Source organism: Lepidochelys kempii, chromosome 1, assembly GCF_965140285.1.
Source record: "Lepidochelys kempii isolate rLepKem1 chromosome 1, rLepKem1.hap1, whole genome shotgun sequence".
NCBI classification, from domain to species: Eukaryota; Metazoa; Chordata; order Testudines; family Cheloniidae; genus Lepidochelys; species Lepidochelys kempii.
This window is the reverse complement of record NC_136380.1, coordinates 257,173,501-257,185,993: the sequence shown is the minus strand read 5'-3', so window position 1 is coordinate 257,185,993 and position 12,493 is coordinate 257,173,501. Positions and strand designations below refer to the sequence as shown.

Genomic DNA, 12,493 nt, shown 5'->3' with positions numbered 1-12,493 from the left:
ATGGATTCTTGTACCTTTTTCTGAAGCAGCCAGTGCTGGCAACTGTCAGTGACAAGATCCTAGACTAGATGGACCATTGATATAATCCAGTATGGCAATTCCTATGAACTCCAAAATATTTTTACTAAAATGGTAACCTATTCATAAAACAATCACTGTCTCTGTCAAGTGTTTATCCTTCATGCAGGAGTGGGGACCTGCTTAATAAAACACATTTGACAACAGAAAATCTAACAATTTAAGTCACAGCCCCAGAAACCAAACTTTTGTGGTTTTAGAGTTTGGTTCCTACAAACACCATATGACCCACTTCTTCCTGCTGAGGTATATCATCTTGTCTCTTCATCTCCACATCTAGTGCACTTAGAGACCAATGCAACTCTGTCCATGGGGAATGGATTGCACCTGTCTTGGAGGAGACAAAATTTTACCAAAAGACTTCACTTGTAGCTAACACTGCTCCATTATTTTTAATGATAACTTACAGTCTGCTTGCAAGATATCCTGACCCCTCTCTCTCTACTTTACAATAGATGGGTGTTTTAATCAGGGTGTCAGGATTTTGGCAGCATTTTACACTCCAGCTGATACTATGAAAAAAATTACAGCTAATGTTCCCTACCTCTTTCTAGCTTGTGGTAATGCTATTGGTAAGTTATACACATGCCCCCATCAGTCTCAAAGATGGTGGAGATAATGCTTTTTAAAGTGTGGGTGGCTTAGGACTGAACTGTCCAGAGGACAAAACAGGAGAAAGTTGTATAATATGAAAGCGTGTGTTTATATCAAGGAGTGGAGGGGGCGGCGGGGCGGCCTGGAGAATACCTTTTTTCCTTCCTTGTCCTTCCCCAATTTTCATCCCCAAAGCAAGCTACATTACAACCTTACACTGCCAAATATTCTGGTAAGAGTGGCTCTTTGGGAACCACAGACCCTGGTCTGACATTTTTGCGGCTTGAAGTTCTGAGAGAAACTAATAGTTACCAATAAAGCAAAGAGAGCACCACTCCATCCTTCCAGTTGCTCCTCTCTGCTGTGGAATGTGTCGTTACTATCAGGGATGATCCCACTGCACCTTTCAATTCTTGAACCTTGGACCAATCACTTAACCTTTTTAGCTCATTATCTCTGCTTGTGAAAGCAATGCATTGTGGGTATTGTTGGTTTTTTCTTTTGAATTATATTTCTCTGTGTTTACTTTGATCAGAATTGATTGACTTGTTTTCCTGAGGTGTTGCATCGGTTCTTTAAGATGCTGAATAATAATACTTTGCATGCTTGTGTGATCAGCCAAATCTTATCGCATGTCTAATGTGCAGGGTAAAAACAGGTGATGTATGGATATCAGAAACAGTCATGCAGCCCTGTAAAACTTAACATACAGAATTATACACAGCTTTCTCCAATGTGCTTCTGACTTAGGTGGATTCTAGCCCTTGTGGGACTGCTTCTAAAGGGCTTCTTTAGTCCATGTGAAACCCACTCCATGAAGCCAGTCTTTCCATGTGTTTAGGGAGTAACTAAAGTAATTCCAGGATCATAACCAGGGTGGAGGCTCCTAAACCCATGTTTCTCCTCTTCAGGGCATCAGGTCTTTCTGAGTCTATTTTTATTATACAATATGAAGGCTGTTTCCCTCCCACCCTATGCATACTGTCCCATCCCCCCACCCTCCCCGCCTGCATGCCATGGAGGATGACATGGGGCCGCATGGGTACGTGCGCACACACATTCTCTTGCTGATTCGCTCCTGCCAGAAAGCCCAGGTTGTGGATTCATACATCACCTGCCTGTGTAAAATGCATGTGCATGCTGCCGTCCTCAATAACCGGAATGTGTTTTCTGTTCTTTTTGTTTTTGTTTTTGTTTTTTTGTTTTTGTGTGGATTTTCTGCAGTGTGGTTTACCAGGACGGATTTTACGGTGCTGACCTCTATGTAAGTACACACACCGGAGCCTTCTCATCCCCAACCTTCAACAAGCCAGCCTTTTTTGTTCTTCTTGTTGTTTGTTTATTTGGTTGGTTTGATTTGTTGTTTTTTTTTTAAATATCATTTACTTTGATTTTCTTCTTCCTTGTGGATATATATATTATATATTTAAGAATGCAAGCATGCTTCTCTGTCACTGCGCTTGCCCCTGGGTGCAAGACCTAAGCCTATGGGTTTCCTGATCATTGCCAGGGTCAGTTTACTGGGTGTCCTCTCCCCACATGCACACTGCTACTAATCAACCTGAGAGATGATTAGCAAATTAAAATTTCTCTCAATACTTCTCTCATTTGCATAATTTGGATATAAAAATAACAGGACTGGTTTAGCCTCAGATGTTCCCTTTCCCTCTCCCCTCCCCCTTCTTCTCCCCTCTTGGGGCCCTTTCAGGCTTGATTTGTGCACCATGCACTAAGCTAACTGAGCTCTGTGTTTACAAAAGCTCGTGTACCATTGGGATGTGGATGTCACTCCTCTGGAGAAGACGTGGGGCTGATTAAAAATGGAGTCTGAGATACTGGAGTGAAGGTTGGCATCTCATTTTACTAGTTGAAATGGTACCTAAATAGAATAAGGGTTCTCTTTCTTCTCCCCAGGGGAGTTGTAGAGCACGTATATGTGAGGATGTTTAGATGGAAGAATCAGCAGCCTCCTGCTTCCTGGTAAATTTCTCAAGCACCGCAAAAGGCTTTGCCCTATCATGTGACTTCAGCAGCATATCTGTATCCAGAATTCTTAGCGCACTGATGTTTGAACTGATTGAGGGTGGTGTTCCTACACCATGGGGGGAGTGGCGGGGGGGTTGTTCTTATTGGTAGGTAAGGAGAGCAGTTTTCCTTTGGATGGAAAGTTCCATTATAACAATCACACTATAGGAATGTGCTCTCCAGACCAAAGAACTTTACATTCATTGTCCCCACCTTCATCCTGCTCAAACTGTCGGGCTCCAGCAAAGCTCTTCCTTCAATAGGTGGAGATGTATCTTTGGAGTTACCAAGAATTTTGTCTTGTTTGTGGGTAGAGTTGCCAGAATAGCTGAACTTGGTTTCCATACTGCTTAGGAGATGGTGCCCCGAACATCCAAAGATATACATCTAGAGGTTGGTTCCTGGGTAATGGATAGGGTTGCCTTTGGGCTTCTCTGGTCTATATGGAGCTTCAGACCTTGTAAAGACACTTTTCCCAACCCAACCGTTAGAAAACATTCTATCTAAACACTGAGGAACTTAGTGTTATGTATATACTTTGCCTGTCTGCAAATAAACACTCTCACACATGCTCTCACATGTACATGCCTGCGCACACACATGCATTTCCTGATTCACATGTGCTCTTGCACATATGCTCACCTAGGAACTGACCTGCCTGGTCAAGTGTTCCATTATAATAATACTTCAGGATGTAGGAAAGAGTTCTGTTTTTTCTCTGTCACTCCTAAAGCCTTACTCTAATCTATGTAGATCAATGAGTTTGGGGCTGACCTTGCAGTGACTAAGCAGGTAAATGGGCAGCTATTCTGTGCTTGGTGGCTTCTCTTGCACAGGCTAGCACATTAAAGCCTTGTTGAGAGGGAAATGTTGACTGGGGTTATCTCCCGATTCTTTTCAGAAAGTTCCTTCAGATCTTTAACTTGCACCTTTTATGCATAAAAGGGGCTCATTTAACACCTTGACAGCAACTTTAATAGTGCAGAGAATCCCCACGCCCACCTCATGTTACACTCCGCTTTCAGCATTTAATGTGTCTAAGCGCTAAAAAAGGGACTAGAACCCTCAGATAAAACCATTTATTTGGCATCTTGCTATAAATAGTTCAGGTTCCATTAATACGGAAAACAGGGACTTCAGTATAGGGCCTCTCTGAAGATGGGTCGGCCAGGTTTATCCCTTTCCTTTTTATTGCTAGAGTTCTCAAGAGAGATGCATCTCGGCCTGAACTTCTGAGTTACCCCACTTTCCACTCTGGATTGGCACAAATTGAATGGGTGCTGGTGCCTCATCTCCCACTGGATTGTATTCGTTTAGTTGCTGTATGAGGGCTGTCCTAAACTTTCAGATGAAGGAACAGGGTTCTTCCGCCACTGATTGCTGATTTGGAAAGAGGGTTCCCTAGTTGTTGAGATGGCGGAAGTTAAGGTGAAGAGCCCTCACACCTGCTGAACTGATAGGGGTGGGCTGAGGGAAAAGCAGGGGGGAGAAGGACCTGCAGCTGGCAGGATGGGGTGAGTAGGGGGAGAAGAGGGTTGTTCCAGGCTTTGGCTGCTTTTCCTTCCCACACAGGTATCATACACTTTGATTTGGTCTTCCTCTTCCTCCTCCCTCCTCTTCTTTTCTGGGGCAACCATCCTGCTAGCCACTTTCTTCTATTAAAAGGGCTGGTTCCATCTCTTGTTGGACTCATTCCTGTCTGGCAAAATAACTGAATTTATAAAGTAACCTTCCCCAGGGTCAGTGTTGGGGGATAATAGCTCCATTTTGGCCATGAGGAAAGACAGTGCTTCTCCTACAATGGGGTCAGTCTGGGATAACAAACCACCCATAAAGACCACTCCCATCTATGAAAAGCGTGCTTGCATCCACTGGAAAGAAAAGGCTGGTGAGCCCCTCGGTGGGCTGTGTCTGTATGATTGTTTCTTTCCACAGCTGTGTTTTTTGAACTGCTCTTCCTGTGTTCTGTTATAGAATAGTCTTACAGGAACCAATCATTAGCGCTAAAATACCTCAGGTAGGAGAGCCAGTGTGACCTGCCAACCAATCAGATTGTGGATTGCAGTGGAAAAAAACTGAATTATACTAACCATTCCAGCGCCACGTTAGAGATGGGAACAGAGGCTTTTTTTAGGACAGTGCAGACTTGTGAGCGTGTGATCAAAGCTCCTGCTACCTCTGGGCTGCACATGTTCAGGTTTCACACCAAGTGGCTTTTCATTCCAAAAATTAAGTGGAAGGGTTAATACAGGTCATGCTTGTCCCATTACTATGTAGATTCTCCTGGTGCAGTGAATGCTGTTGTCCTGTCACCTCTTTCACCTGCCGATCCACAGTGCTTACCTGCCAGCTTTGTAATACTGAAATCCTAGAAATTAATTCCAGCCCCTTTTGCTTTTTAACCTTCAATTATAGAGGCATTGGGGAATGGAGAAAAGACGCGCCAGGCCTAGAAAACAAAGGGTTCCTAAAATTGGACTTGCAACCCCAAAACTGATAGGGTAGTGAGTATATAGACACACTCATCAGCATGGACTGTCCTTTTCTTCATGTTTCTGGAAATACCTCTGACACCTAGAGGTATGCTCCATAGTACTGAACCTCAGCAACACGCTTCTCTGCTCACTCCCTCGTGTCCTCTGCCACTCCAGAGAAAGGGCATCTGCTAATATGCCTGAATAATAAGGCACTGAAAGAGGAGAGAGGAAGCTTGTTGTAAGGTGTAATTGGATTTCCTTATGGTCTGTTTTGTTTGATTGCCCCATATGGCTCTTTTGCGTGGAAGAGAGAGTGTGTTTTTTTGTGCTGAAGAGCAGTGTAGGCAACTGAAAACACTTGCTATCTGCCTTTAGAATCTTCAGTGGACAGCTGAAATGTTGTTTCAGTTCAAACAGCAGCTTCATACTTACATCAGTTATCAAATAATTTTCAGATACTTGCAGCAGCAAACGAATACTGAAAAAAATCCACATTTTAATTTTGGCAAAGGAATCCAAAGGGAATGTTTTGACTTATCCTTCTGTTGCTGGGCCATGGCTGGTATCTGCTTATCTTGGTCCTCTGGCCCTCAGAAAAGCAGTTTGAGGTCAGGGGATTTCTGCCACAAACCTAGGAAAATCCAGTCAGATTGACAAATGAGGACAATGGAATCAGCCTGTAGGGCCCTCCATATAGCCACAGAAGAGGAGAGGTTCATTAAAGACAACTTCTCTCAGCATTTGAGACATACTGGGAGTAAAAGAACTCAAATGAAGCTAATCTGCACTTTGCCGAAGCAGTGCTTAGACTGTCCTCATCAGTCTTCACACATCTCCCTCAACCCAGCCAAAATAGTATGCACTCTAAAGACCCCATACCTGCTGTAGAAGAGCCTTCTCCTTGCAATTGAATGCTCACTAAATACATACAGCCCTTCTCCTTGCCCCTCCTCTCTTCTTATGGCAGAGCTTTTTTACTGCCTTGCTGGTAGGGAGGTATCTGGCATCACATTCTCACAAGTCCAGACCCATTCATTTGTTTTGAGACACAGTTTGGATGGTTTTTTTAAAAAAGGCTAACTAGGTTGGTGGAGATTGCACAGCTGCCTTGGGTATTTAGGGACTATGCCATTGAAGGGTAGGCTCCATTAGGGTCCCTCTGCAGCACTGGAGAAGTATGGAGCAGCTATTCAGGAGGTGTCTTTTTCATAGGGTAACGTGAACATGCAAGGTTTCAGAGTAGCAGCCGTGTTAGTCTGTATTCGCAAAAAGAAAAGGAGGACTTGTGGCACCTTAGAGACTAAAAAATTTATTTGAGCATAAGCTTTTGTGAGCTACAGTGGATGCATCCGATGAAGTGAGCTGTAGCTCACGAAAGCTTATGCTCAAATAAATTTGTTAGTCTCTAAGGTGCCACAAGTCCTCCTGTTCTTTTTATGAACATGCAAGTTCAGTGAAAATATCCTGTAGTGACGCAATTTAAATAAGCTACAATACCTAATGAGAGTGGCATCAGAAATCATGGGGGGTACGTCCCTATGAGTGGGTTAATAGATTCGCTTTTTTCTTCAGGCAAAGTTGTGTGTGGGCAGGAATAGCAGGATGGAGACGTTGTATGTGCTTTGGACAAGCTGTGTGGGATCTGAGATGCACTGACGGAGCTATGTGTGGGTCCTGGGTTTGGAAAAGCAGGGACTGCTGCTGAAGAAGGAAACTCCCCCAGAGCTTCCCCTTGTTTTTCACACGTCCTAAAACTCACCAGAAATTATTAAGGAATGAAAAGGAGTGAGAAATGGGACCTTTTATTTTCCCCCTGTTTTGGTGTATTCGGACCTGCTTAGGTAATGCTAGATATATCCAGATGTCTGAATCCCCAGAAGTGGTCCATGCTCATTGCTCCTAGATCAGGAACATATCATAGTGAGGTTAGTCCTCGTTTTTTGTTTTATTTATTGTACACACACATAGAATATGTAAACGGCTCCAGATCACAGGTCTGATTGTGTGTGTATATACATGTAGCCTTTAATTTTTTTTTAATTAACAGTAGCTTCCGTTTTGCATCAGTGCATGGTTAAAACCAGTACACATGTCAGCTGTTTCTTAACTTCATTTCTCCAATGAAATATTTCTCCTGTTTTTTGTTTGTTGTGCAGTTGGAGAAGAAATGTTAACATCTCGCTCTAAATCTCAGTGGAGTCTCTGTTCCCTTCTCTGATATAACAGATGGGTTATTGCTTGTTATAATTATTAACATTGTGGCGTGGGCTAGGGCTAGGGCGGGAGACATTTTTATTTTGGGGCGGGGGGCGGGTTAGGGTTAGGGTTTGGAATGTTAGCTCCAGTGGTGACTGACTGTTTCCGTAATAGCAGGTCGTTGTGGCTGCACGCTCTAGTAACTGAGGCTGTGTACTTCACCGAGCTTGTGGTAGAAGCCTAGGACAAACCGCTGTCCCAAGAGAATGCTGGGATAGATAGAACTAGCCAATATGAGTCTGAACGTGGTGATTTTGCTGGTTGTGTTAGCTCCAGTTGTCAGCATGCTTAGTTTTTAATTTGATTAATAGATGTTACGCCATTACCTTTCCCACACCTGATTCCAGTCCCTCTGTCCCTTTTCCCATTATATGACATGTAAGTTAAAAGAGAATAAATGAAAACCTTTTTTGGTTTCAAACTGCATCTTGCTGTTATGTTCACAATAACCTCCACTCATTAAACATGGCTGCCGATTTCCAATGTGGCTAGTAAATGTTCGGGAGAGTGAGAATCTGGGCACATTCTGATGCAGGCTGCCCTGCATGTGATACTAACATGTGGAACTGGGTAAATTTTACATCTGCCTGAACATCAGACATACCAAGAATTCAGGAATCTCATAAACTAGGAGAGTACAGTGGTGGTGTCAATTTGAAGTTTTGCTTGCATTTGTTGGCGAAGGTTAATATGGATGAACTGGGTCTCACTGTGCCTCGTGCACCCTCTCTCTTTTGTGTTTGGGGATTAGCAGTAAAGTACAAAAACCTAGCAAATTTAAGTGGAGGGACTAAAAACAGCCAGGTAAGAGTGGGAGAGTAAAAGCAGTGACATCACACCATTTTAAAAAGATGATGTAAGGTTTAATGGGTGACGATTTGCAATATGCTATATCTCATTAACAGGAAGATCCTAACTTAACCCTAGACATTATATCTTCACCTCCTCCAGAGTAAGAAAGCATCTGCAAACTTGTCTTCCAGTCAGCTCCCCACCCTTCATTCCGAGTAGCTCCACTAAGGCAGTGGAAACTAAACAAAAGCCAATTGCCTCTTTTTAAAAAGAAAACTTTGAGACAAACTTCACAAGGAGAAGGATCATGTATTTTCCCTCAGATTGAATATGAGCTTGAGTTTTTGCTTTTGCCCTCCTCTTGCCAAAAGTTTGTCAGCTAATGATGGCAAAGTTGTCATTAACCCAATCCAGAGATGAAGGATGTAAGACCAGCATTTGGTCCTATACAACTGCGTAAATGTTGAAAACTGTCTCTGAGGTTTTCTGGCTTTAGTAATAGCTCAAGCTGGAGTCACTGGCCATATTATTCCCATATGGTTAACAAAAGCCATGTCCAAAGTTATACAGTAAATGCAGATCGAATCCCCATTTCACCAAGTTCATTATCCTGGTTTCTGACACTAGAAGCCTCTTTGGACGGGTCTTTGTCTCCATTCTGATTGGGAATATACCTTTCCATCCATAGCTTACCTTTAATTGCCCTATGAAAGATATAGAAAGCCGCTTGCCTGACTACTCAGGTCCCTCTCAGCCCCGAGAAGGGGGAAAAGGAAGGAACTGCTTGTGTCTGTGCTTTTCCGGAATTCCACTCAGAGACCCACAAATCTTTCTTTGGCTCAGAATTTAGGATGAATTTTGCCTATTCCTTGGGAGCTGTAACTAACTCTCTGAACAACCTCCCATGATCTGTAGCATCTCAGCGTCTTTTAAAAGGCTTCTGTGTATTCTCAGAGCAACTATAGCATGGACCACAGCAACAACACACGCCTCCCTGACATAATGCCCAGATGTCCCCCACATGCCTCAGTCTTACTTTAAGGGGCCAACCCAAAGTGGCAAAAGGCCTGTTCAGTCTCTGTAAACGTTTAATCCTTGCTGCCTCTGCTGAGAATGCCAGCTAGTGGCACCTGCTTCAGTTTCTGGGCGTTTTGCTAACTCATCATTCTTTTGTGTATCTGGACCAGGTGAATATCTAAACTTCTTGTTCCTCTCACAGCAAAGAAACAAAAGCAGGAGTTTCCCTGGGTGATTTTCTTTCTGAAGTGCATATTGGTGGAAAAGAGAACACCTTGTTATGTTCCTTTGCCCACAGCCCACACCTCCCTTCTTAGGCAGCTTCCCCCAACTCTGGCAGAGGGGCATATAGGGGTACAACAGCCAAATTTAGCTCTTTTCTGTCCTGGTTTTCCCCTCCCCAACACCAGCTGTAATTTCCCACACGAATGACCGTATGAGATTTCCTTCGGCCTATGCTTTTCACTAAACTGCCTACTGAGGCTTTGATTCAAGGCTCTCCCCAACCCTACTGAGGGGTAGAACACAGATGGGTTAGAGGGTGACTCTGTTGTGATGGATGTAACATGGGAGCTGATGCAGTTTGAAACCCTTCCTCTCCTTGTGGTGTGTGTGAGTTTTGCTTTCTGTTGGTGGACAGGTATCTGTAAAGTCAGTTCTCCTTTCTCCTGCAGGGTGGATATGCCGCCTACAGATATGCACAGCCTGCTACTGCAACAGCAGCCACGGCCGCTGCGGCCGCTGCAGCAGCTTACAGCGATGGGTATGTAAGGAGGCATGGGGCGAACTGGATATGCTCAGGGGTTCGTGGAGCACTGCTACTCCTTTTAAATACTCCTCTATCTCATTACTCTGGCTCATTCCCCCTCCCCCACCCCCAAAGACACCCCCCCATCCACCCACACCCACACACACACACACTTTAGAGGAAAATGTCCAGTTGGCCCATTCCAGGCTTGGGCTCTGTAGCTGTCAGATATATGGACTAGGGCACTAAACCTGGTTTCTCCCTTACCCCTTTGGTCCTCTGCCAAAAGAGACAACATGGTTTTATGGTTAGGGTCAGGTACTGGGAGTCACAAGACATGGTTTATATTCCAATTTCTTTGTTCTGTGACTGTGGGGTAAGTCACTGAATCACTCAGTGCCTCTGTTTCCCCATCTGTAAAATGGTAAAAATGACCTTGTAAAGTAGTTTGAGATCCTTTCATGAAAACTTCTATATAAGTGCAAGGAATTATTCGGATTATTATCAGAGTAATTGCCATAAGGTCTTTTACCTCCCTGTACAGTGAAAATTGCATATTAATTCAAATGCATGGTGGGACTTTTCAGTCTTACTAGAGCTGGGGGAAAATTTTCAACCAAAACTTTTGGGGGGGAGGGGAAGCAGGGGCAGGGGAGGTGTCAAAAATGCAAATTCAGTAACACCAAAACATTTCATGAATTTATGTTGGTTTTGCCAAATTGTTCTGGCCAACTCTCCTCCCCCGCATCCCTCCCAAAAATCTGAAAAAATCTAAATGTTTTGTTTTGACATTTCAAACTGAAATGTTTCAATTTTGGGTTCAAAACCACTTTTTATTTTGAAAATTTCCTTCAGTTTTGAAAATGCAAAAACTTTAAGAAAAACACTTGAAGTCAAAACAAAAGGTTTTGTTTGACCTGAAACTAATTTTTTAAATTTTTTTGGAATTGTCAGCGAACTGAAAAATCCCTAATTCATCCAGCTCTAAAGCTTGCACTCCTGTCTTCATATTCTGGACAATTCCCCTCTCCCTTCCATTTAGTTGCTATAATCATGGCAGCTGCCCTAATACCAGTAGTTGCCCTCCTCCAAAATAGCACCACTAGAGGTAGGAGGGGCACTAAATGTGATGCCAGCTGTTCTCACCACGCTCCTGCTAATTGAGAATATGGCTTTTGTGTGTCTCTTCCTTGCAGGCCTTTCTTTCATCCCATCTCATACAACGTATCCATAGATGCTCTCTGGAGTGGGGCTGCCTCAAGCAGGTGTGGGCGGGGGCACAACATTTCCCCCCCGACCCTTCCACTTCCTCTCGTCAAAGAGTAATATCTAAATCCCTCTGTGGAGTGACATTTTTTCTTTTCCCCCTTCCCTCAGGTATGGCAGGGTGTACACAGCAGACCCTTATCACGCTCTTGCCCCTGCCGCTAGCTACGGAGTTGGCGCTGTGGTAAGTATGATTTTCTTTCTATCCTCCTGCCATTTCTCTCATTCCTGCTATGGTGAATAGCTGCCCAGGGCACAGGAGCTGCTATGAGTCTCCATCGACCACCTTTTCTCTTCAGTCAAGAGGCCTCTCACTGCAAGGAAGCTCTCCAGCTAGTCCATGCCCTCTTGTCTGTATTGCCTGACAGATCTGTTACTGCAGTTGGAGATGAGCAGTGTCTTGTTGTTCTGGTGCTTAGGAGAGGGATGGGGAGAGCAATAGGGTGATATCTGTTAGTGTGGCTTTATTATTATTATTTGTGTGACCATAGCGCCTAAGAGCCCGAGTCATGGACCAGGATCCCATTGTACTTGGTGTTGTACAAACACAGAATTAAAAGATGGTCCCTGCCCTGAGGAGCTTGCAGGCTAACTAGACAACACAGAAACAGGGTGGGGGAAGGGGTCTCTCACACAATCAGAGTGAACAATGTATTGGTGGCAAACAGCACGTTAGTGCTTTTTTCCTTATTTTGGTGGGTGCAGTTAGGATGGGATAATTAAAAGGAAGGGCGAGGGGGACATTGAAGGGAAGGGAAATGAGGGGAATAGGGAAGGGAGGGGAGAAGAGGAGAACAGGGGTGATGCTGAGGCAGAGAGAGTGTGAGGGAGGAGGAAGGGTTGGAGCCAACAGCCAATCAGCACAGGGTGGAAAAAGTCCACTCAAACCTGTAGAAAGTTCTCCCAGGATACGTCTACAATGCAGTGAAAAACCCACGGCACTGAGTCTCAGCCCAGGTCAGCTGACTTGGGCTGAAGGGCTATAAAATTGCAGTGTAGACGTTCAGGCTTGGGCTGGAACGTGGACTCTGAGATCCTCCCCCCTTGCAGGGTCTCAGAGTCTGGGCTCCAGCCCAAACCTGAATGTCTACACTGCAGTTTTATAGCCCTGCAACCCAAATCCCATGAGCCCAAGTCAGCAGACCTGGGCCAGCCACGAATCTTTTATTGCAGTGTAGACGTAACCTATGGACCAAAGGTCTCTGATTTGGCTATTTCTGCCCTTAACCAGCCCTGCTCT

At 44.3% G+C, this 12,493-nt stretch overlaps 1 protein-coding gene across 9 annotated transcripts in view; it reads left to right on the top strand.

Annotated features, from left to right (window-relative positions):
* RBFOX2 (RNA binding fox-1 homolog 2) overlaps positions 1 to 12,493 on the top strand; it is a 257,476-nt gene that overhangs the window by 237,155 nt on the left and 7,828 nt on the right. For 6 of the 9 annotated variants that reach the window (XM_073325006.2, XM_073325046.2, XM_073325025.2 and 3 more), the window contains 3 exons: positions 1,897 to 1,936; positions 9,914 to 10,002; positions 11,365 to 11,437. In XM_073325006.2, the coding sequence (XP_073181107.2) occupies positions 1,897 to 1,936; positions 9,914 to 10,002; positions 11,365 to 11,437 (202 nt within the window). Of the gene's footprint in view, positions 1 to 1,896; positions 1,937 to 2,432; positions 2,519 to 7,330; positions 7,443 to 9,913; positions 10,003 to 11,364; positions 11,438 to 12,493 lie in introns of those variants that run through there. The other 3 variants (XM_073325036.2, XM_073324996.2, XM_073325053.2) reach the window with 3 other exon arrangements.